Here is a 25554-nt window from a genome sequence, read left to right as displayed (position 1 = left end):
AAACATATATACAAAAGAGGAAGTGTATTAATATGTGTCCATTTTTTCCTCCATTGATTATATGATTAGCCATCAAATTTACTCACTCATTTAGTCACTAAACTTAATCATTCAACAAATATTTTTGTCAACTTCATATGTCAGGTACTCTTTTGAACATTGGTTTTTAATGATAAATAACACAAATAAGCTCTCTTCTCTTGTGATGTTTACATTATAGTGGAAAATACAGGCAATAAACAAGTGGAAGTACATGAACAAGATAACTTCAGAGAGTAATAAATGAAGATAATAAAACTCCCTCTCTGATAGAGAGTCACAGGGAAGGATAATTTAGATTTGGTGATCAAGAAAGGTATTATGTATGAAGAAAAGAGATTATCTAATTATGAAATAAAAACCTTTTAAAATATTTTGCCTCTTTCCAATTTTTACCAGAATAAACTACAAATGGAGATTTACCTTTTTAAAAACTCTAAAGGAGACTTTATAATTTCTTCAGTTAACTGGTATGCAAGAAACATATTACTAGTGGCCCCGATTGTAGGTGTAAGGTAGATTTTATAGAGTATACCACACAAACTAAGAAGCAGTAAAGGGTACGATATCCCCTAAACTATCATTATTGTGTAGAAAAGCACATTGAATTCTCCATAAGAAGTACTCCTGAGAGGGACTTCCTCCTCACATAGCCATACAGAAGATTTGGGAGGGGATAGAGAACATCTAGTCAGTCATGTTACAGTGAGAGATTCCCGCTTAGGGCAATGGTCTTGTTAGAAAAAGGGAATTCCTGGAGGAGTAGGCATTTTGTATATTAACATAGCTGGTATCAGTGAGAGCTGTTTTTCCATTCAACAGTCCTGGTGAGCCAGCTCTGCCAAACAACCAAAAGGGAGAATGGAGAGAGCCACCAGGGCCATCTTCTAAAAAAGATTTATCTTTCCTCTGTCCACTTCTTGGTCTTGGGGTCTTACTAATATGTCTCTTCATTAGCTCTGGCTGACACCTGGTCCTGATTATAACAAGGTCCGTAGTTTTGCCTGGGAGAAAGATGTCAGTAAGGTACACAGTGGGTTAGGTTTGGGTGCAAACCCAGCATGGATGAATAAATACATACATGTGCGTGTGTATGTATATATGTGCGCGCACACACACACACACACACTATAAGCTTTACTTCCTGGATGTAATGGTAAAAAAAAAAAAAGGCTCTTTTGGAATATCTATATAATATCTGCGGTAAGAGAGAAATTTATTCATTATCTCCCTTGATATCCACTCTCCAACCATTTCCCGAGGTCAGATATGTTCACACCTGAAAAACAGATCTGTTCCTTCCTAGAGTTGAGATTGTCATTTTTATGCAATGATAAATTCAGCAGGGACCCCAAAGTTACTATTTTTCCCTCAGAAGTCCCCTGGAGGGTTAAAAGAGGATGTTTGCGGAAGAGTATGATGCAAAGACAATGTCCATCTTTTAAATGAACAGTCTGCTTTGTCCATTCCACTGACATAAAGGGAATATATTATTATCTTGAAATAGTATTTTCTTTCACTCTTTAATTCCAAAGTGCAGTGGAGTTCAACCAATGCAGAGAGACTCTTAAAGGATATGGCAGCCTATAACTTGTAAACAACAAGGAGAGGCTGGATTGACAGTGCTACAGAGGTTGTTTTTAAAGAGAGTGATTTAAATGGCAAGTAGAATAGGCTTGATGGGCAACAGTGGCTTCTCTGTCTTCTAGATAAATTCATTATTAAACATCTTATTCCTTCACTATGGTATAGATTTGAAGATGGCCCCAAGTCCATAGTAGACAGTATGGTCATACATTCTTGATTGGCTTTTTCATTTCAGATATTTTCCTTTAGACTTAGTTATTTCTTGTGGACATGTACATATGAAAAATAAGGATTGAGTTTGTTACTAAGTTGTTCTACCTATCTCCTTGGGTAGGGAGTGTCTCAGAAAAGTATATGTATTTAATAGGTTTGTCCTCGGTGGTCTAATGACCTGACCCGTGCAACTAAGCCATTAGCAATGGCTCATGGACATTTTTAAAAGCATAATTCAATCTAAGTGTGCTCTGTATATATGAACAATGCCTGAAATTCACCTAGTTTTGAAGAATGTCCAATTCCATGAGATTTTAACAGTTTACCATTATTCTGGTAGACAAACGCAATATTTCATTAGATTTTATGACTTTGGAGAGAGACTGTTGGATCAGTGAATCATTTTCTTCTCAGGTGGCAAATCTTGTAGGCAGGGGTCTAAATCAATGATTTGGTTAAAACAGCAAGGGAGTATCTCTGTGTCTAGTGAGTGTGTGGATATATTTTGTTAATTTGGCTAAGGTCTTAAGGACTAGGATTGACCCTTGATTGGATGTGCTAAGTCAGTTGCCTTTTCAATAGAACTTTCTGAGACTTGTACCACCTTATGAGACTTTAGTTTTCTTTGCAGCTTTCCCTGATCAGGATGATCTTTCTAGCACTTATGAAATTCAAAAATATAGCATTTCACATCAGTTTTTATCATATATACAGATTCAGTAGTTATAAAATATAAAGCCATTAAAATATTCTCCTTTTTGGGGCACCTGGCTGGCTTAATTGGTTAAGCATCTGACTCTTGATTTTGCTCAGATTATGATCTCACAGTTCATGAGTCCGAGCCACCCCCATCAGGCTATGCGCTGACAGCACAGAGTCTGCTTGGAATTCTCCACTTCCTTCTCTCTCTATCTCTCTCTGCCACCACCCACCAACCCTCTCTCTCAAAACTAAATAAACATTAAAAAATGTTCTCCTTTATACTCATTGCAAATGTGTACTCACAATACATTTAGCATTTACAGGGCTAACATAGAGATCTAAGCTGGAATGCAAGGGGAAAGGAGTAATGCTACAGCACTAACAGGGCTGCATTGAAGAAAAGACTAGAGACACTCCCACCTCCAACTTTATCCCCCCCTTCCCTTTTTCCCCCTTTGGTCTTTTTAAAGCTTTGCTTCAGCACTAGGAGCTGATTTAAACTTTTTCTCTTCCACCTGAAGGAAAGAGTAACTACAAACTAGTTTTTACGGCCCTTGACCCATCCAAAGCCCACTTTTGGGTATGTTTAGGACATTTATCCTCCCACTTGGTGGAGAGAACAAAAACCAAAGACTTCACTCAGACTGTATCTTTTCCCTTCATTTCACCAGAAAAGTAGCCAATTCTAGCAAGCCAGTTCTCCTAGAGTTGAGTGTATTTTCAAATTCCACAGATAAACTTTTACCTCTCAGCTGCTGTTTTATACCATAGATGACTACATAGCCACCTAAAATTCATCATATTCCATCCCAACCTTTCATTATTCCTTTTCCCAAACAATGCTTTCTTCATATTTTAGTGAGTCCCCTGGGGCCATTCTAGTGAATACCATTGCTGATGCCGACTATGTTGGGGGTCCCCAAGACCATCCCTAGGTACAGTGATTTACTAAGAGGACTTACATGGCTCAGCACATAGTCATTATTATGATATTAAAGCAAAAGGATACAAAGCAAAATCATCAAATGCAAAAGGTATATGGGGCTTTTAAATACAGAGAACAAACTGAGGATGAAAGGGAGTAAGGGGGCAGGGGGGAGGGGAAAGTACGTGATGGGCATTGAGGAGGGCACTTGTTGGGATGAGCACTGGGTGTTTTATGTAAGCAGTGAATCATGAAGCCAAGAGCACACCATATACACTGTATGTAAGCTAATTTGACAATAAATTATATATAAAATTTATTTCCATATATAATTTCCATATATATAAGGTATATAGTGCAAAGTTTGGAGACACCATGTATAAGCATCCACAAGTTCTCTCTTAGTGGAGTCACATAGGACATGCGTAATTATTCCAGCAACAAACTGTGACACATGAAATATTGTCTACCAGATAAGCTCATTAGAGACTCAGTACCCAGGTTTTTTTTACTGGTAGCTAGTCATATAGATACGCAGTGCCTACCATGTACCAAAAATCCATACTCCCAGAAGGAAAGCAATTGTTCAGGATAAAGCACATTGTTTTGCACGGTTTCGGCACAGGGAGCCACTCTTATCAGTACTCGGGATAGTGGAAACCCCGGCAACTTACTAGATGCCAGCCACGGGCCAATCTTGTAAATAGGCCTATTTAAGGATAAAAGTTTCATCCCTGCTATATTATTTTCTACACACCATGTAAGATTCAGTACATAGCTAATTTAGGAATGCTTGAGATTTCACTCTCCTGAAGAGCCAGAAAGGTCAGGGCACCATCTCAGTTTGTACTGTGTAACTGTTAAGATCGTTCCAAATTTTGTATCAGCCCAATAGTTTTCCTCCCTTCTGTTTCAAGAGAGACAAACCACAAAGTAGCTTATCCATCCAATTTTCTTAAGTCCCTTTCAGGCTTTAGTATTGGCCTGTTAACTTTCACTATTGGCTTTGCTGACCTAGCCTCTTTGACTTTCCCTTAGTAAATAAGGTGCTATAGACACCTACTTATAAGCTTATTGCTTTTTCTTTCATAGCAAATCTGCTCCAAGATTTCTCAGAAATCTTCCCATTTCTGGGCTTCAGTGGTCTATGAACTATGTGGCTGTCATACCCACTTAGAGGTTATGGTGTTCCATATCTCGGTGGCTACCTGGGCTCTAGCCATTGTAGTTTGGCTATGAAATTTGCCTCTCTGGGACTTTTGTGACTATATATAATATGGCCACCAAGATACTGGCCATTCTAACTCAACATTTTGTCTGACATAAGGCTTCCAGTTGGTTTATTTTCCACCTCAGTGGTGACCCAATCAAACTATTTCTGTTTTCAAAAGCTGTAATATCCAGGTAAGTCATATACAACTAAGTATACAATGTATATTTTTATAATAAATCATATTTGTAAAAAAAAAATAAACAACTAGAGTAGAAGCAGAATACATGCAATATTCCAAACTCTCATTTTGCACAAGGAATGTTTGGGCTAGAGATAACTTGATGAATAATGGAGAGTACTCTAAGGAAAGGATCCTATTCACATACTAGTTTATATATTTATAGAGAAATTCGGAGGGGTGCACATAAAAATAGATGATTCTGTAACTATGAAACTCCCCGAGGAAGGGGAAGTAGACATGTCAATAAAAGAACATCTGGAGGGAGTTCGCAGTTCAATATTGCAGGTATCAGTCAAAGATTTTGAGAATCTCTGCCAAGTTACCAACTAGGGAAAGCGAAATGTCCACCAAGGCCATGGAAGAGAAAGTATGTTTATCATCCTTATTAGCCAGCCATTTGTTTTTTTAGTATTATAATAGTTTCCCTTTCTTTGTTTAATATAATTTCCTTATTTTATAGTTTAAGTCCTATTTTTTATTATTTCAGTATTAACAACAGCTGTTATTTGTAGCTAGTCAACATTTTCAGTGTAAGGTATATTTACACATTACAAACTATTTCTAAGTAGTCCATTAGCCTAGTATTTTAACATTTCATTTTTCCAGGTTTTTAGTCATTTGTTTTTATTGAATCTTTTCTATTTTTTTAAGTTCCTTTCTAGTTGAAGAGCCTGAAACTAATTACTATGAAGAATTTGACCAATGATAATTATAATTTTTAAAATTATAAAAGTTTGATAATTTTTGACTGTTAGTTTTACATTTGCTATATTGAACTTTTCCTATAAAGTTAATTTTTAGAATCATTTAAGATTATACTACACACTTTGAATCCTAGATGTTTTGTTTTCCTTGCATATAGGAATACATTCCATATCTTCTATTATTGCAGATAAGAATATCAGATCCATCCTCCTCTATATTTCCATTGATAATTAAAAGTTCAGTGTATATGTGAATACTTACAAGAGAATTTTTTTTTCCTAAGGGAGGAGGGAAATGACCTGGGGATTGTGTTGACAGTTTAGAAAATGGATAGAGTTAATAAGGAAAGCTGAAAAAAAGAAGGTATTGAAACAGAAACAGACAAAACAACTTACTTGGGCAGTAATTCAGTGGAGATCTTTAATTTTGCCTGGATGACAATGTGTTAAAAGGGTGTCTATGATGATATGCCTAACAGACTGTGATTTTATACATCTATTTGTTTGGTGAGAAAAGGATGCAGTGCTCAGATCTTCAGAATTAACAAATGCTTTAGCAAGCAAGAGATTTATTCTTTTTTTTAAAATGGGGTTTATTTATTTTCGAGAGGGGGAGAGAGAGAGAGAGACATAGATATCAGGGGTGGGGTAAAGAGAGTGAGAGAGAGAGAGAGAGAGAAACTGAAGCAGACTCCATGCTGTCAGTGCAGAGCTGGATGTGGGGCTCAATCTCATGAATCATGTGATCATGACCTAAGCCAAAACTGAGAGTCAGCCGTTCAACTGACTGAGCCACCCAGGTGCTCCAAGAAATTTATTCTTTATATTACTTCAGTAATGTTGAAGACTGTCATGTAGCATACTATCAACATGCTTTTATCAAAGCTGTTGAAATACATGCTCATACATATACTATTATATTGTGGTGTTTTAACATGGACTGATGACTAGAAAGGATTTTAATCAAAAATGGACAACAAATTATTCAAATTTAGCAAATGTGGATAGGGCAAATCATTATTTATTCTGTGTGAATATAGACTGCTTTACATAGACTGCCTGTCCTCTTCCTCTTCTTTCCCTCTTCCTCCTCCTTTTCTTCATTTTCCTCTCCTTTTCTTTTATCATCCAAACAAACATCAGAGCTTGTAAGTATGCCTGTCTCCACTTCTTAGAGCTATCTGTTTGGCTGATGTGAGCTTGAACGTAGTACTGGTTACACACCTTTCTAACATTTTTCATTCTTGTTTCCCCTCAGGAGAATTATTATTCAATTATTATTCAACACTATTATTCAATAGTGTTATTCAATAGTTCTTTATGGTTGTGGGAGCCAATACAAGTGGGAAATGCTTGCATGTGGGAGTATGGTTATAAATAAACTTGGTATTATATTCTTTTTATTGTATTTAATGTCTTGTTCTCGAGATTGCCACACTTTGTCTCTATTGTTATAATAGGATAATTTATCTGTGTAGAATCAAGTGATTAATGATTCCCCTAATAAGCATTTCAAAATCTTTAAAAATATTTGCTTTCTACTTATAGCTATGTGGGAATATTAGTGTCAGGAGTGGTGATTTGTGTATAGCCTCAGTATGTTTGTAAAAAAGCATAAATTTATATCATATACTTGAACAATTGTTATGCTTTAGTGGCCTAAGGTAACAGTCCTATAGGGTATATCTTCAAAAATGTTTTCCAGAAGAGTGTTAGACTATTTTATAACCAGTCATTTAAAATTCAAATACCTAATAAAAGTATTAAATCATGTTTGAGGTTGAGATATAACTTTTTTTTTTTAATTTTTATTTATTTCTAGGAGAGAGAGAGAGAGAGACAGCATGAGCAGGGGAGGGTCAGAGAGAGAGGGAGATACAGACTCTGAAACAGGCTCCAGGCTCTGAGCTGGCAGTCAGCACAGAGCCCGACGCAGGGCTCGAACCCACGAACCGCGAGATCATGACCTAAGCGAAAGTCGGACGCTTAACCGACTAAGCCACCCAGGCGCCCCGAGATATAACTCTTAATTTAGGACAGGCAGCCACCTATTCCCTTCACTTTAATATTGGAATTTATTTTATAACACAAAAATTTGTTTGTCATATATATTTCTTTTTAATCATCAATTATCTTACCCTTTTGGTCTCAGAATTGTCCTCCATACCCATCCTTTTTATAATCCAAACTCCGGTGTTTGAAATTCATCCTAAACTAACAGATTAAGATGGGCAGCAGTAGTTAACGTTGTAAAATTTTGCATCCGTGTGACTAAAATTCAGATTATTTTAGACATTGCAATGAATCTTAGGCAAATCATATTAACTGGATATGTTATATATCTGTATAAAATGAAGAACCATCAAACTCTGTTGCATTTGATAGGTCTAAAACTATGTTAAATTCTATAGAACATAGGTAGTTTGACTATTTAAATTATCATCAAAACTGGAAAGCTGGGACAGGCATAAGCTGAGACTGTGCAGATAAATGATAGCATATGGTTGCCTTAGTTCTGGAAACTTAATAAACTGATCCTGCTAAATTGTGAAAAATAAATACTTATTTCCTTGAAGAAATCTAACTCAGAGTTAGAAATCGATTCTTATGGAAGACAGTGATATTTTAGTATTAAAACTGCTATAGAGAAATTTTTATTTTTATTCTGAAATGAAATTGTGGAAAAACAACTTTGAAATAAATGTTCTAAAGGACATTCTCCAAAATAGCTTGTGCTCAACTTTGACCAAATATTTTTTGTTCTGTGGCCTATTATGATCTTGAATAGCTCTTATGTTAAGTATTTTAAATGATACTTAATTCTGTTTTAAATCCCAGAATATATTTTATCTTCAACTATCTACCAGCAACTTCATATTTGCATTACCATTAATTAATTAATAATTATGATTGCTATTTAATATTCATATAGATTATGAAAATGATTCTTCAGATACAAATAAAAAATGTTCGTCACATAATCTAATACCAGGTGTTTTGTAATTCTAAAGCTCAGAGAAGAAAAGAGCTAGCTCTGCTATTTCAGATCTTTCACAGATCCTAAAGTCTCAAGATGGATCAGATTTTTTAAGGAATTCAAATGAAGTTTCAGCTGACAAAGACCTATCCCATATGCTTCCATTAAAGACCCATGATAAATTATTAACAAGATTATTGTCAAACAAAGAGATAGAAGATTTACTATCTGTCAATACATCACTTCGAGGGAAGGAGGCAGTAACAGCATCATTCATTTCACCCCCTGTTACTAAAAAAAAGCTAATGCATAGTGACATCTCAAAGGTAAGATATAGTACAATAATTTGAAAGCTGTTTATTTTGAATTACTAGACTCCTTTAATATTTTAAGTAAATGTTAATTAAAACTCATTAATATGTTCTTATTTAAAGTGAATAAAAAGTATGCCTTTTAACAATCTGTTTTATATGTAGAATGTTTAATATTTGAGAATTGTAATATTTTAACAGAAAATGTCCTAACTGAGACAGAAATTTTCATTTCAGGTTCATCTAGAAAAAAATATTTTTATACAATAAGGTAATTGTGAAAGCATAGTTGTTTTGAGATGATTTTATATACCTGAAACAAGCCCTAGAAAATTATCAGACTTGCTTTTGTTAAAACAGTATTTGATTAGGAAAATCTTAGAACAAAAATGCTGGGTAGACATGATAAAAAGACTATTTATATTTGATATATGTCTACAATATATTTTTATCATAGAAATGATTAGTGACCTTAAGAATAATTTCGTAATCCATTTGAGTTAGTCTAGAGATTGAATCAGACTAAACTAGAATTATCATTATTAACATGATTTATTTAGAATTATTTATGAGGAGAATCACAATATAGTTTGGGTTCCCTCCACAAAAGTGTTCTCAAATACCTTTCAGATCCATTAATGTTCTCATGTTATTTTATTTGATACATTCAGGATATAAAAGTAAAACATTGCTGCAATAACATTGTAAATATGTGTAAAAATACTAGCTCTGGAAGAAAGTAATCAGAGTTCCAAAATACATAATTTGAAATTACTTATTATAACTTTTATTATTAAGGCTGCTGTTGTAGAAGAGAAATTACAAAGACAGACTGAAAAACAAACTTACCACAAAGCAAGAGAATTTCAAGGTAAAAAATTTTTCTGTTTTATAATTTTCTGATTGTATATTCCCATGGTATAATTATAAATAAGTGGAGGAAAAACATTATTAAATATAGAAATGACTCCTAGGACAGTGGTCACATACTATATAAATATATTGACCAATATGTAAAAATTATTTGGGTGGGTTAACATTATATTACCCAAATAATTTATTTCAATTAAAATCTATGTAAAAAGGAAGTGATAGCTTTGCCTCAAACAAATAACAGTACTTGGCATTATGAATTTTTAATATAAGATATCATGTCAAAAATTCATCAAGGGACAGCAGAGAAAAAGATGATTTGTGGTATAAATAATTAATATTTTAACTAGATTCTTTAGGTGTTTTATATAGTATATTTTATATATTTTAAAACAATGATAAATTTGTTCTTCCTAACCAATATATACAAGTTTAATAACTGACCCCTATCTTACTGCATTGGCTTGAACTTTCAGAACAAAATTAAATGGTTGCCATGTGGCAGGCAGGAGAGTTACTCTTCTATTGTGCTTTGAGATGAGAGTATCTCTACTGTTTCACATATGTTACCAGATTATCTGACATAAATATTCCTATGATCATGATGTTTTCTCTTTTCATAATAAAATAATAAAATTTTATTACNAGCGAAAGTCGGACGCTTAACCGACTAAGCCACCCAGGCGCCCCGAAAATTTTATTACAAATTTTAACTAGCAGTTGGCCTGAATTTTATCAGTCTACTAATTTTTTTTATTGTGCTAAAATACACACAGCATAAAATTTGCCACTTTAATCATCTTTAAGTGTACTGTTCAGTAGCATTAGTGACATTCACGATATTGTGCAACCATCCCTACATCGATTTCCACAAGTTTTCATCACCGCCAAAAGAAACTCATTAAGTAATAATTCCCATTCCTGCCATCTATCGAGCTCCAGGTAGCCTCTATTTACTTTCTATCTCTATGAATGTGCCTATTATATTTAATGTAAGTGGAATAATATAGCATTTGTCATTTTGTGTCTGACCTGTTTCACTTAGCATGTTTTCAAACTTTAGATTGTAGCACATGTCAGAATTTTGCTCTTTTTTAATGGCTGAATAATATTTCATTGCATGGATATATCACATTTTGTTTATCCATGTACCTGCTGATGAACAATTGGGTTGCTTCCATCTTTTGACTATTGTGAGTAATGCTGCAGTGAACATGGTGTACAATAGCTATTTAAGTATCTGGTGTCAATTATTTTGAGTAGGAGTGTAATATCTGGATCATATGATAATTCTAATTTTAGCTTTCTGAGGAACTGTGTATTGATTTTATATCCTGCAGCTTTACTAAATTCATTGCTCATATTTCACAGTTTTTAGTTTTGGGGATTTTCTTTTTTTTTCATAGTTTATTGTCAAGTTGGTTTCCATATAATGCCCAGTGCTCATCCTAGTTTTGGGGATTTTCAATAGACCATCAACCCCTGAGTAATGCAGAAGTGGGGCACTAATCCCCTGTGCAGTCAAAAATATGTGTGTAACTTTTAACTTCCCCAAACCTAACTGGTAATAGCCTACTGTTGACCAGAAGCCTTACCAATAATAACATAACAATTAACACATATTTTATGTGTTATATGTGTTATATACTGCATTCTTAACAGTAAAGCAAGCTAGAGAAAAGAAAATGTTAAGAAAATCATAAGGAAGAGAAACTACAGTACTGTACTGCATTTCTTAGAAAGAGTCTGCATATAAGTGGACCTATGCAGTTCAAACCCATGTTGTTCAAGAGTCAATTGTGCAAAATCTTGCAATCATCTGCAAAATCATCTGCAAATAATGAAACTTTTAATTCTTTCTTTGCTATTTGGATGCCTTTTATTTCTTTGTCTTGCCTGATTGTTCCAGCTAGAACTTCTAGTACTGTGTTGAATAGGAGTGGTGACAATGGGTACACTTGTCTTGTACCTGATAGAGGAAAAGCTTTAAATTTTTCTTCACTGAGTATAATATTAGCTGTGTGTGTGTCATATATGGCCTTTCTTTTGTTGACTTACATACCTTCTATACCTAAGCTGTTGAGGGTTTTTATCATGAAGAATGTTATATTTTGCCAAATGCTTTTTTCTACATCTATTAAGGCGTTAATATGATTTGGATTTTTTATTTGATTAAATGAATTGTGATATGTCACAATTATTGATTTTTGTATGATGAAATATCCTGTATCCCAAGGTTAAGTTGCACTTGGTCATAGTGTATGATCCAGTAGTTTTCTTTTCTTGTACTGTCCATATCCAGCATTTCGAATCAAGTAATACTAGACTTATACAATGTGTTTGGAAGTGTTCCTTCCTCCTCACATTTTGGGAAGAGTTTGAGAATGATTTGCATTAGTTTTTCTTTAAATGTTTTGTAGAATTCACCAGTTAAACAATTTGGTTGTTGAGTTTTCTATGTTGGGAAGTTTTTGACTACATTTTACTATCCTTACTTGCTATTGGTCTTTCAGACTTTCTGTCTCTTCCTGCTTCAGTCCTGGTAGGTTGTATAGTTCTAGGAACTTATCATTTCTTCTAGTTATCTAATTTCTTGGCTTATATTTGTTCATATTAGCCTCATGATCCTATGAATTTCTGTCCTGTAAGTTGTCATTTCTCCTCTTTCATTCTGGTTTTATCATTTTTTTTCTTAATTAGTCTTGCTAAAGGTTTGCCAATTTTGTTTATCTTTTGGGGAAAAAACTATTCTTGTTGATCTTTTGCATCATTTTTCTGGGCTTTATTTCATTTCTTTTCATTCTTACCTTTATTATTTCCTTACTTCAGCTATGATTGGGCTTAATTTGTTCTTCCCTTCCAGTTCTTTGAGGTATGAAATTAGATAATTTATTTGCCCTCTTTTTAATTTCTTAAACGGTTGACCCTTGAACAACACAGGCTTGAACTTCTTGGGTCCACTTAATGAGTTTTTTCTTTCAATAAATACAGGGCAGTACCATAAGTGCATTTTCCTTATAAATTAAAATTTTTTTAATTTAAATTGCAATTAGTTAACTTACAGTGTAATATTAGTTTTACATGTACAATATAGTGATTCAACATTTCCATACATCACCCAGCGCTCATCACAAGTGCCCTCCTTAATACCTGTTTTACCCATTTCCCCCCCTTCTGGTAACTACCAGTTTATTCTTTATAGTTAAGAATCTGTTTCTTGGTTTTCCTCTTTCTCTCTCTCTCTCTCTTTTTCCCCTTGCTTATTTATTTTGTTTCTTAAATTCCACATTCAAGTGAAATCATATGGTATTTGTCTTTTTCTGACTGACTTATGCTGCTTAGCATAATACTTTCTTGGGGCGCCTGGGTGGCTCAGTCAGTTAAAACTCTGACTTCAGCTCAGGTCATGGTTTCACAGCTTGTGAGTTTGAGCCCTTTGCCAGGCCCTGTGCTGACATTCCAGAGCCTGGAGCCTTTTTTGGATTTTTTTATCTTCTCTCTCCCTGCCCCTCTCCTTCCCGCCCTCCCCCCCCCATATAAAAAAAAAAAAAACCTCTCTAGCTCCATCCATGTTATTGCAAAGAACAAGATCTCATTCTTTTTTTATGGCTGGGTAATATTCCATTGTATATATGCTACACTTTCTTTACCATTCATCAGTTAATGGACACTTGGGCTTTTTCCATAGTTTGGCTATTGTAGATAATGCTACTATCTGTTAAGTCCATTTGATTCAGTGTGTCATTCAAAGCCATTGTTTCCCTTTTGATTTTATGCTTAGATCATCTGTCCATTGATATAAATGGGGGCTTAAAATCCCCTACATTAATATTATTGTATTATTATTGATTTGTTCCTTTATGTTTTTTATTGTTTTATATATTTCAGTGCTTTCATGTTGGATGCATAAATATTAACAATTGTTAGGTCTTCTTGTCAAATTGTCTCCTTTATGATTATATAGTGTCCCTCTTTGTCTCTTGTTACAGTCTTTGTTTTAAATCCTATTTGGTCTGATAAAAATATTGCGACTGCAAATTTCTTCTGACATCCATTTGCATGGTAGAATTTTCCCCCCTTCCCTTCACTTTCAATCTGCAAGTATCTTTAGGTCTAAAATCAGTCTCTTGTAAGCAGCATATAGATGGGTCTTGTGTGTGTGTGTGTGTGTGTGTGTGTGTGTGTGTGTGTGTGTATGTGTGTGTGTGTGTTTTAATCCATTCTGTCACTCTGGGTCTTTTGATTGTGGCATTTAGTCCATTTACATTCAACATCATTATTGATGTATTTGTATTTGTTGTCATTTTGTTACTTATTTTGTGTATGTTTATATAGTTTTTCTGTGATCTTTTCTTTCTCTCCTTCATGGTTTGCTGGTTTAGTTTAGTGATATACTTAGATTCCTTTCTCTTTATTCTTTGCATATCGCTTAGTGTTTTTTTTAATTTAAAATAAGCAATACATTCATTAAAGACATTTTTTTACAATACAGGCAGTTGTTAAAAACTTAGTAGATTTTTTCTTTTTAAAGTTTTTAAATTTATTTTGAGAGAGAGAGTGAGTGGGGAAAGAGCAAGGAGAGAGGAAGAAAAAATCCACAGCAGCCTCCAATGCTGTCTGCAAGGAGCCCAATGTGGGGCTCGATATCACAAAACCACAAGAGCATGACCTGAGCTAAAATAGAGAAGTCAAATGTTCAGCTGACTGAGCCACCCAGGCACCCTGGAATTAAAAACAAAACAAAACATTTTTTTTGTAATTCCAAAAATAATTTTGACAGACATGAGGAAGGATGGAAGAGCTGAATTATTTCAGGGTCCTTGATTAGTGTTTTCTGTCTAGTCTAGTGAGGTAAGTAAAGATTCATAAGGGAAATCACATTTTAAGAAACCATGGTGATGAAAATCACATTAGCCTGGTATCATACCATCTAAATAAAAGGAAGATTGGTAACCAAGATATATAATCTATACTATATTTATAAGATCCTACTCTTAGTAATTGATATAGCTAGTATATGCAATATAAGAATAATTATTACCATTTATTTAACACCTATTATTTGCCATACATTGTGCTAAGTGATGTGCAAATGTGATTTATAATTCTGAAAATCATTCTTAGGTAGATGGCTAAACCTGTTTTTTGAAATAGAAAAAGGAAATTAAGCTTATTAAAGTTCAATGACTCTTCTAAGGCCATACAGCTAGCTGGTAGGTGTTAGAACTGGGATTGAATCCAAGTTTTTCTTCCACACCACACAGCACCTACTATATAGAAAATTAACAAAACAAATTGCTGTTATTATTTTATCCAAATTTCATTTGTAAAATTCCATACATGACCTATCATTTTGATATGGCAATATCTAACTTTCATCATATTAATAAGTAAGAAAACCTATCATGTTCTTATTACAAGTTTAGAAAACAGTGTTATCACAGATAACAATAAGCTATTCTTGTCCTCAGTTCCAATAATTTAGAACCTATTACTCAAGACAGGAAGCCTTTTGATTCAAATCTAAAATACAGTATTCTATTTAGTCATAAGCACAAAAATAATTTTTGAATCATTTTTGCATAAGAAGCCAGCCTGCATTTGCGTATAATACAATATTAAACTAAGAAATCCTTGAAGAAGTCACAGTGTTGACAGAATTCAACATTATGCTGGACCCTACAAAGACACAGGAAACAAAGCAAGGCTCTTCTACATACGATAAATCCTTACAATGATTTTAAGTCTGTGTCTCTACATGCCGCACATATTTCCCAATGTCTTCTTGATGAAATACTAGAATCATCATGGGGTCTACTTTCCTGCAGTCTTGTGTGGACTTTACTGCCACCCCAAAATCCAAAAGGACATCTGCCATGGAGTATACCACCACTCCCTGGTATTGACAAGTAATTTCAGTGATTTGACCCAGTCCAGATTTCAACACATGGTTCCCATATAGGGAAGATTGCTCTGCTCCAGGCCTTATCCACACTTTATATTTGACATAGGGTGGAAGGTAATCCAGAGGTGTGATGTGCAACTGGATCTTGTGAGTCTTAGTGAATTTTATGAAACAGATCCTCAAAGACACCAGCTTGCCCCAGAGATGTTGTCAGCCAACTTCAGGATCCTCTCACTCATGTACTACACCCAGTAATTGTGCAGCTTCAAACATTAGTGCCATTTGGCTTGTTGACAAGAAGCTGAAGATTTCCCCTGATGTATTTTGCTACCTCAGACATTATGCATGTCTTTTTTTTAGTCAAAGGCTGCTTTTTCCTACTGGGTTGCAATGCTGAATCCGTGTGCCTCAAGGACCTAAACAGAACTGATAGTGGTTTTTGATTTGTGGTTACCATTAGGTTTGTATAGAACATCTTCTAGATGTAGCAGTCTATACTAAGCTGATGATTGCATAAGTTTGAACTCATTCTTTAGTCCTCTCCCACCCATGTTTTAGATATATGGAATCATATTTTACATTATTTTATTTTGTTAATTCCTTGACTGATTTTTACAGAAAGCTTTTTGCAGATTTGTGTTTTCTACTTTTCATACCCTTACTTATGGTCTTTCCTCTCCACTCAAAGAGTCTCCTTTAATATTTCTTAAATGGCTGCTTTAGTGGTCATGAACTCCTTTGGTTTTTGTTTCTTTTAGAAACTTTTGTCTCTCCTTCTATTCTGAATAATAGTCTTGCTGAATAGAGTATTCTTGGCTATATATTTTTCCATTTCAGCACATTGAATATATCATGCCACTCCCTTCTACCTTGTCAAGTTTCCATTGAAAAATCTCTTGCTAGCCTATGGGTTTTCCTTTGTAAGTTATGGACTTCTTTTGTCTTGCTGCGTTTAGGGTTTGTTATCATGATGTTTTGTTAATTTAATTAAAATGTCTTGGTGTTGGCCTGCTTTTGTTGATTTTGATGGGACTTCTCTGTGCCTCCTGGATCTGGATGTCTGTTTCCTTCTCAGATTAGGGAAATTTTGAGCTATGATTTCCTCAAATAAATTTTCTGCCTTCTTTTCTCTCTCTTCTTCTTCTGAGATCCCTATACCACGACTGTTACTATGCTTGATGTAATCACTGAGTTCCTAAGTCTATTTTTACTTTGCATAATTTTTTTCTCTCATTTATTTAGCTTGAAAACTTTCCATTATTTTGTCTTTTGTTTCATTCATTCCTTCTTCTGTTTCTTCCAGTCTGCTATTTATTCTATAAACTAAGTTATTAGTTTCATTTATTGTGTCCTTCATCCCTGATGGATTCTTTTTAATCACTGTGTCAGGAGCCTTACTGATATCCTCCACTCTTTTCTCAAGTCTGGTAAGTATATATATGATCATTTTTGTAAATTCTCTATGAAGCATGTGACTTATATCTGTTTTGCATAGATCTCTTGCTGTGGTTTTGTCCTGTTCTTTCATTTGTGATATATTCCTCTCTCTCTCATTTTGCTTCTCTGTGTCTGTTTCTGTGTTTTAGGAAAGTCAGGTATGTCTTGTTACTGAAAGTAGTGAACAGGACATGTATTTTTAACTAGATGGTGCTGGTTCTCCTCCAAAGGGGACTTACAGCCACTTTAGAGACTGGGCCAGCAGGGGCCACTCCACAACATGGGCATGAATGGGGGAACAGTCCTGTAAGCTGGACACCCCAGTCCTCCAAATGGGATGCAAGTGGCTATGGAGACTAGGGCTAACTAGGGCTGCTCTGCAAAGAGTACACAAATGGGTGTACAGTGCTACAAGCTGTGTGCCTGGGTCCTCCTCTACAGGGGATGTGCATAGCTGCAGTGGAGACTGGTCTAGTGAGGGTAGCTCCACTAAGCATGCAGGAGGGTGTGTGTGTAGTTTTAAAAAGGTGTGTGGGTCCTCTATGGGAAGCCAAGAGATGCAGTGTTGGCAAGGTTTGTGTGGGTCTTCTGGGAGAGGGCATCTGTGGCCCCACGCCTGAAGCAGGTCTGGTAGGAGGAGATGGAGCTTGTGTAAGCAAGTTAGGTAGTGAATGCCCATTGTGCTGGTTCCCACAGGGAGCTATGTGTTAATGCTGAGGGGTGGGAGATGGGATAACTGGCATCTGTAAGCTCCTTTGTTCCTGGAGAAGTCGCAAACTCTGAGATCAGTAATTAATTCTCCTATAAGCTCATGCACCTTCCAAACGGCTTGATGCCAAGCTGTATCTCCATGAACTATTTGCTGCACTATCTATTTAAAGGTGGGAAGTCAGCTTCCTATAGCCCTCCAGGCTAACCCAGAGCCCCACCTGCTGATTTTTAAAATTTCAGGCCTTTAAGTCTTACTAGTTGTAAGCACTCGTGACATTCAGCCCCTCTGATTTTCAAAGCCAAATGTTATGGGGATTCTTCTTCCCCTTCTAGTCTCCTCAGTGTGATAGCTTCTTTCTCACTCCTTTCTACACCCATAGCCCCTTCCCTTCAGCAGCCAGACACCCTGGATTTAGGTTTCCACCTTGTCCTCACCCTTCTTATCCACTTGGATGTGGCCTCTTCTGAACATTTAGTTGTGGAGTTTGTTTGGCTAGTCTTTGGGTAGTTTTCTGGGCTGTTTGTACTGATTTGAATGTTAACTAGTTGTATCCATGGGATAAGGTAAGTTTAGGGTCCTCCTTTTCTGCCATCTTCCCTGGAAGTTTAATCTTTTATATAAGTATTAATATCAGTATTTATTGCTATCAACATTCCTCATAAAACTACTTTAGAATTTGATATATTGTGTTTATATTTTCATTTGTTTAAAGATACTATTTTTCCCTTTTGATTTCTTCTTTGATGCATGGTTGCTGGGAAGTCTGTGGCTGAATTTCCTCTTATATATGAATTTTCCAATTTTCCTCCTCTTATTGATTTCTAGTATCACACCATTGTTGTTGGAAAAGATATATGATATGATTTAAATTTCTTAAATCTAAGACTATTTGCATGACATAGCATATAATCCACCCTGGAGAATATTCTGTCTGTGCTTGAGAAGAATATGTATTTTCCTGCTTTTGGATGAAACATTTTATATACGTCTATTAGGTCCATTTGTTCTGAAATATGATTGAATTTCAACATTTCCTAAATGATTTTCTGTCTGGGTGATTTCTCCATTGTTGAAAGTAGGGTATTGTAGTCCCCTATCATTATGTTGTTAATTTCTTCCCTCAGCACTTAGTATTTGCTTAAATATTTTAAGTGCTCTGATTTTGTGTGTGTATATACTTATGGTTGTTATATATTCTTGATTAATTGTCCTCTGCATCTTTATATAATGACCTCTTTGTCTTTTGTTATCATGATGGCTTCAAGTCTATTTTTTCTGATGTGACTATAACTACCCATGCCCTCTTTTAGTTTCCACTTAAATGGATATTTTTTCCATCTTTTCCCTTAGATCCTATGTATGTTTTTAAAAATGAGGTGATTCTCTTGTAGGCAGCAGTGTTGGGTCTTGTGTTATTATTTCTCCAGCAACTCCATGCCTTTCGATTGGATACTTTAATTTATTAACACTTAGAGTAATTATTGATAAGTAAGGACTTATTAATTTCATCATGCTTTTTTCTGTTTTTTTTTTTCCTCTTGTTCTTTTCTTCTTTTCTTTGCCTTTCCTTTGTGAATTGATTATATTTGTAGAGGCATGCTTTGATTCCCTTCTCTTCAGTTTTTGTGAATATATCATTGGTTTTTGTATTTAGGAACACTAGGAAGCTTACATAAAATATCTTATAGATATAACAGTCTATTTTAGGCTTATAACAACTTTAATTGCATGCAGAGACTCTACCCTTTTACCTCCTTTTATATTTTTGATGTCACAATTTATTCTTTTTGTATTATGTTCTCTTTAGCAACTTATGGTAGCTATAGTTATTTTAAATATTTTTCTCTTTTAACATTTTTACTATAATTAAATGGTTAATACATCAGCATATTAGGTATTCTGAATTTGACTCTATATAATCTCCTTAATTAGTCATTATATTTACTTTTTAAAGTTTTTATGTAAATTCCAGTTAGTTAACATACAGTGTAATTTTAATTGCAGGTGTATAATATAGTCATTCAACTATGTTCCATATGTTCATATGTTTTCATGTTACTGATTAAAATATTTTTATCAGCTTGAGGAACTCATTTCAGGATTTCCTGAAAGGCAGGTCTAGTGGTTATGAATTCTCTCAGCTATTTTTGTCTGGGAAAGTATTTATCCTTCATTTCTGAAGGATATTTACCAGATAGAGTATTCTTGGTTTCCTTTTTTCTTTCAGCACTTTGAATTTACTATTTGACTCTCTCCTGGCCTGTTTGCAAGGAGAAATTTAACTGATAGCCTCATGGGAGGCTTGTACCCTTGAGGTCACAATATTCTTTTCTTTTGCTGCTTTCAACATTATTTTTCTTTGATTTTTGACACTTTTATTATAATTTTTCTTAGAGAGAATTTACTTTGATGTCCTGTGATTTTCATGGACTTGGATGTCCAAGTTTCCCCTCAGATTAGGGAGGTCCTCTACCATTGTTTCTTTAAATAAGCTTTCTGTTTCCTTCACCATTTTTAATCTTCGGGATCCACAGTTTGCCTATTGGTTCTTTTGATGAGTCTTCTAGATCATTAGATTTCTTCACACCATTTCATTCTTTTTGTTGTTGCTGTTGCTCTCTGGTCAATTTCAAAGTTCCTGTCTTTTAACTCATGGATTCTTTTTGTTTGTTTGTTTGGTCTATTCTGATCCTGATGCTCTCTATAACACATTTGATTTCATTCATTGAATATTTCAGCTTCAGAATTTTTTAAAAAATTTCTATCTGTTTAATTTGTCATTTGTGTGTTGTTTGATAAATTTTGTTAACTGTATTTTTGTGTCTTCTTTTAGGTCATTGAGTTTCCTTAAAACAACTATTTTGATTTCTTTATCAGGTAAATTATAGATTTTGAAGTCTTTGGGTTCAGTTAAGGGACTATTATTGTGATACTTTGGTGATGTCTTGTTTCCTTGAATTTCTTGTCCCTTGAAATTTTGCATTGCATGCATAACTTCATAAGAAGTCCTTGCATAAGAAGTATCTGTCCCCTCATTCAGTTTTACTAACTACTTCTAGGGGACAAATAATTTTTGTCAGCCCTGCTAGAGATTTGAGGCTTTCTCAGACCTTGTATGAGTACACCTGCTTCTGCTTTTTGCTCCCTCTTGTGGCATAATTCTTATGCTTGTGTGTCTTTCAATCCTACAGCATAGCAGGCCAGCTCTCTCTAGTTTTTTCAATGGTGGGACCAAAATCAATTTTGTGTTTTCTTTCTGACCTACAGACCGTGGTCTGCTTTTTGCCAATGTACCCTATATGACCACAAAAGCTTGTTTTCATGGCTGCCTTTGGGTTCGTACCTAGGGAATCCAGTTTTAGAGTGGTAGAAGGTATGGGTGAGGTACAGGTTACTAGCAGTGCTATGGTCCACCGTTGAGGCTTTCCAGAAGCTCATTTGTGGATTTTCAGGTGGAGTTTACAATGCACCAGTGGGGATCAAATCCCTTTATATGCTCTGAGAATCATTTCTGCCGCTCTTGTGATCTCCTCCTTCTCCTCTTCATGGAGCTCCTTCTTTAGTACTGTGGATGCTGTGAGAGAGAACTGATTCTCTTTGGCAGTGTCCCACACACCTGGGAAACCCAAATGCTTCACCTTCACCCTCTGGTAACTACATTATCGTTTCCTTTATTCCCTTTTCTGTTTCTATGAGTTTGACTTTTTAAAAAATTCTATATATAAGTGAACCATACAGTATTTGTCTGTCTGGCTTATTTCACTTATGACTCCAAGTAATCCAGGTTGTCACAAATGATAAGATATTCTTCTTTCCAATGACAGAACATTCCATTGTATGCATAGACTACATCTGCTTTAACAACACTTGGGTTGTTTCCATATTTTAGCTATTGTGACTATGCTGGAGTGAACATGGGTGTAAAGATGTCTTTTTAAGATACTGATTTCAATTCCTTTGGATATATGCCCAGAAGTAGGAATGCTAGACCATATGGTAGTTCTATTTTTAATTTTTTGAGGGACTTGCATACTATTCTCCAGAATGGCTATATCAGTTTATATTCCTACTAACAGTGTAAAAGTGTTCTGTTTTTCCACATTTTTGTCAACACATATATCTTCCTCTTTGGATAATATGCATTCTAAAAGGGATATTTCATTGTGATTTGATTTGTATTTCTCCCATGATGTTGAGTACCTTTTCTTGTACCTGTTTGTTATTTATATGCCTCTTTTTTGAAAAATGTTTGTTTCTATTATTTTACCTTTTAAAAATTGTATTATTTGTTATTTTCTTGTTGAATTGCATGAGTTTTTAATATTTGGATATTAATATCTTCTGTGATACATGGTGCAGAAAGGCACCAATGGTTGCCTTATCATTTTGTGGACTTCTTTAGCTGTGCAGAAGTTTTTTGTTTGGGGAAGTGCCACTTGCTTATTTTTTATATTTTTGTCTTGTCTTTTGGGGTAAAATCAAAAACAAAATATAGTTAAGTCAATGTCAGAGAGATAACCTCCTATATTTTCTTCTATGAGTTTATAGTTTTAGTAACATCCAAACCTTTCATCTATTTTCAGTTGAATGTTGTTTATGGTGTGAGATGGGGCCTGGCTTCATTCTTTAATTTGTGTGTATTTAACTTTTAATAAACATCATTTATTGCAGACTGTCCTTTGTGTATCCATTGTAAATTCTTGGCTACTTTGTCAAAAATTAATTGATAATGTGTGCATGGATTTATTTCTGGGCTTTCTGTTCTGTTCCATTCATCAGTGTGTCACTTCAGTACCAATATAATACTGTTTGGATTAGTATAGTTTTGTAATGTAGTTTGAATTCAAGAAGTGTGATGTCTCCAGCTCTAGTCTTTTTTTCTCAAGATTTCTATGGCTAGTCTAGCTCTTTTGTGGTTCCATACAGATACTAGGATTGTTTTCTCTATTTCCATGAAAAATGCCATTGGAATTCTAGACTTCAAATTAAATTACAAAGCTATAGTGATGAAAATAATGTGGTACTGGCACAAAAACAGACACATGGAAAACCCAGAAGTGAACCCACAACTATATGGTCAATTAATCTTTGACAAAGCAAGAAAGAATATCCAATGGAAAAAAAAAAGACAGTCTCTTCAAAAAATTGAATTTGGAAAACTGAATAACAAAATGCAAAGTTTGAAACTGGACCACTTTCTTACAGCATACACAAAAGTAAATTCAAAATGAATTAAAGATCCAAATGTGAGACATAAAACAAAATCCTAGAGGAGAACATAGGCATTAATCTGTTTGACATTGGCTCTAATGACTTCTTACTAGACACATCTCCTGAGTCAAGGGAACCAAAAGCAAAAATAAACTATCGGTACTCTATCAAAATAAAAAGCCTATGCACAGTGAAGGAATCAATTAACAAAACTAAAAGTAAAACCTATGAAATGGGATAAGATATTTGCAAATGGCACATCTGATAAAAGGTTAATATCCAAAGTATATAAAGAACTTATACAACTCAACACCCAAGAAACAAATAATCCAATGAACAAATGGGAAGAAGACATGAACATACATTTATCTAAAGAAGACATCCAGATGGGCAACAGACACATGAAAAGATGCTAATCATCACTTATCAGGGAAATGCAAATAAAAAGTATAAAAAGATATCACCTCCACCTGCCAGAATGACTAAAATCAACAGAGGAAATAACAGGTTTAGCGAGGTTTTGGAGAAAAAGGAAAAATCGTGCACTGTTGATGGGAATACAAACTGGTGCAGCCACTTAGGAAAACAAAAGTTTAAAAATAGAAAATGCTAGAAAGTTGGGCCACTTGGGTGGCTTAGTTGGTTTAGTGTCCGACTCTTGATTTCAGCTCAGCTCATGATGTTACAGTTTGTGAGCTTGAGCCCCATATTAGACTCTAGGCTGACAGTGTGGAGCCTGCTTGGGATTCTTTGCCTCTCCCTCTCTCTCTGCCCCTCCCTTGCTCATGTGCACTCCGTCTCTCTCTCTCTTTCTCTCTCAAAATAAATACAACTTCAAAAAAAAAAAGAAAGTTAAAAGTTGAACTATCCTCGAAAGTTAAAAATATAGCAACTTACATCCCAGCAATTGGAGTATTGAGTATTTAATCAAAGAATACAAGAACATTAATTCAAAGGGATACATGCAGCCCTATATTTATAGCAGTATTATCTACAGTAGCTCAGATAGGAATCAGCCGTGTCCATCAATTGATGAATGGAAAAAGTAGTGTGTGTGTGTGTGTGTGTGTGTGTGTGTGTCTGTGTCTCTATATATCTGTCTATATCTACCTCTCAGAGGGGAGATGGGTGGGGGATGAGTTAAATAGGTGATGGGGATGAAGGGGTGCACTTGTGATGAGCACAGGTTGATGTATGGAAGTTTTGAATCACTATATCGTACACCTGAAGCTAATATAACACTATATGTTATTAACTAAAATTAAAACAGAAACTTTTAAAAACCCTATACCACAAGTATTAAGTAATCAAAAAAGTGAAGTATTTGCACAAAACAGGCACATAGATTAATAGGACAGAATAGAAAGCTCAGAAATAAATCCATGTATATAAATGATCAATGGATTTTCAATAAAAGAAACAACAATATGTAGTGGGAAAAGGAAAATTTCTTCAGTAAGTTGTGTTGGGAAAACCGGACCACTTTCATACACCATATACAAAAATGAAGTGAAAATGGAATTTAAGACTTGAATGTAAAACCTAAAACCATAAAACTGTTAGAAGAAGACATGGGTGATAAGCTCTTTTACCTGGTAAAGATCTAAGTGATGTTTCTTTGAATCTGACTGCAAAGGCATTAGAAGCAAATACAAAAATAAATGGGACTACTTCAAACTAGGAAGCTTCTGCACAGTGAAGAAATCTGACAACAAAAAGCAAGTGACTGGATGGGATAAGATATTTGTAAATCACATATGTAATAAGGAATTAATATCTAAAATATATAAAGGCACTTAGAACTCAATAGGAATAACAAAGCTGAAGAATCCAATTAAAAAATAAACAGAGGATCTGAACAGACATTTTATTTTAAAGAAGACCCATATGGCCAACAGGTACATGAAAAGATGCTCTATATCACCAATCATCAGGAAAATGCAAATAAGTACCATAATGAGATATTACCTCACACCTGTTGGAATGGCTTTTATTAAAAAAAAAAGACAAATAACAAGTTTTGGTGAGGAGGCAAAGAAAGGGAACCCTCATGCACTACTGGTGGGAATGTAAGTTGGAGAAGCCACTATTGAAAACAGCTTGGAATTTTCTCAAAAAATTGAAAATAGAGCTACTATATGATCCATTAATTCCACTACAGGCATACTTTATTTTATTGTGCTTTACTTTATTGCACCTCGCAGATGTTTATGTTTTACAAATTGTAGGTTTTTGACAACGCTGCATCAAGCAAATCTATCAGCACCATTTTCCAACAGCATTTGTTCACTTCATGTCTCTGTGTCACATAGTGTTAATTCCCACAGTATTTCAAACTTTTTCATCATTAATATATTTGTTATGAGGATCTGTGATTAGTGACCTCAGATTTTAGCATTGTAATTGTTCGGAGTACCACAAACTGGTCATATAGATGGCGAACTTAATGTTTTGTATGTGCTGAATTCCCACCAACCAGCAATTCCCCCATCTCTCTTCCTCTC

At 34.8% G+C, this 25554-nt stretch overlaps 1 protein-coding gene and 1 pseudogene across 1 annotated transcript in view; one reads left to right on the top strand and one right to left on the bottom strand.

Moving 5' to 3' along the window:
* The window catches only part of LOC144238036 (coiled-coil domain-containing protein 7-like), a 133565-nt gene that overhangs the window by 94769 nt on the left and 13242 nt on the right, over positions 1-25554 (top strand). Inside the window, exons 18-19 of the mRNA XM_077771782.1 lie at positions 8636-8927; positions 9711-9783. Coding sequence (XP_077627908.1) covers positions 8636-8927; positions 9711-9783 — 365 coding nt within the window. The remainder of the gene's footprint in view (positions 1-8635; positions 8928-9710; positions 9784-25554) is intronic.
* On the bottom strand, positions 15526-16165 carry LOC144238028 (60S ribosome subunit biogenesis protein NIP7 homolog pseudogene; annotated as a pseudogene).

Source organism: Crocuta crocuta, unplaced genomic scaffold (assembly GCF_008692635.1).
Source record: "Crocuta crocuta isolate KB4526 unplaced genomic scaffold, BGI_CrCroc_1.0 scaffold457, whole genome shotgun sequence".
NCBI lineage: Eukaryota > Metazoa > Chordata > Mammalia > Carnivora > Hyaenidae > Crocuta > Crocuta crocuta.
Note: the sequence above shows the minus strand (reverse complement) of the source record. Positions and strands in the feature narration are given on the sequence as shown.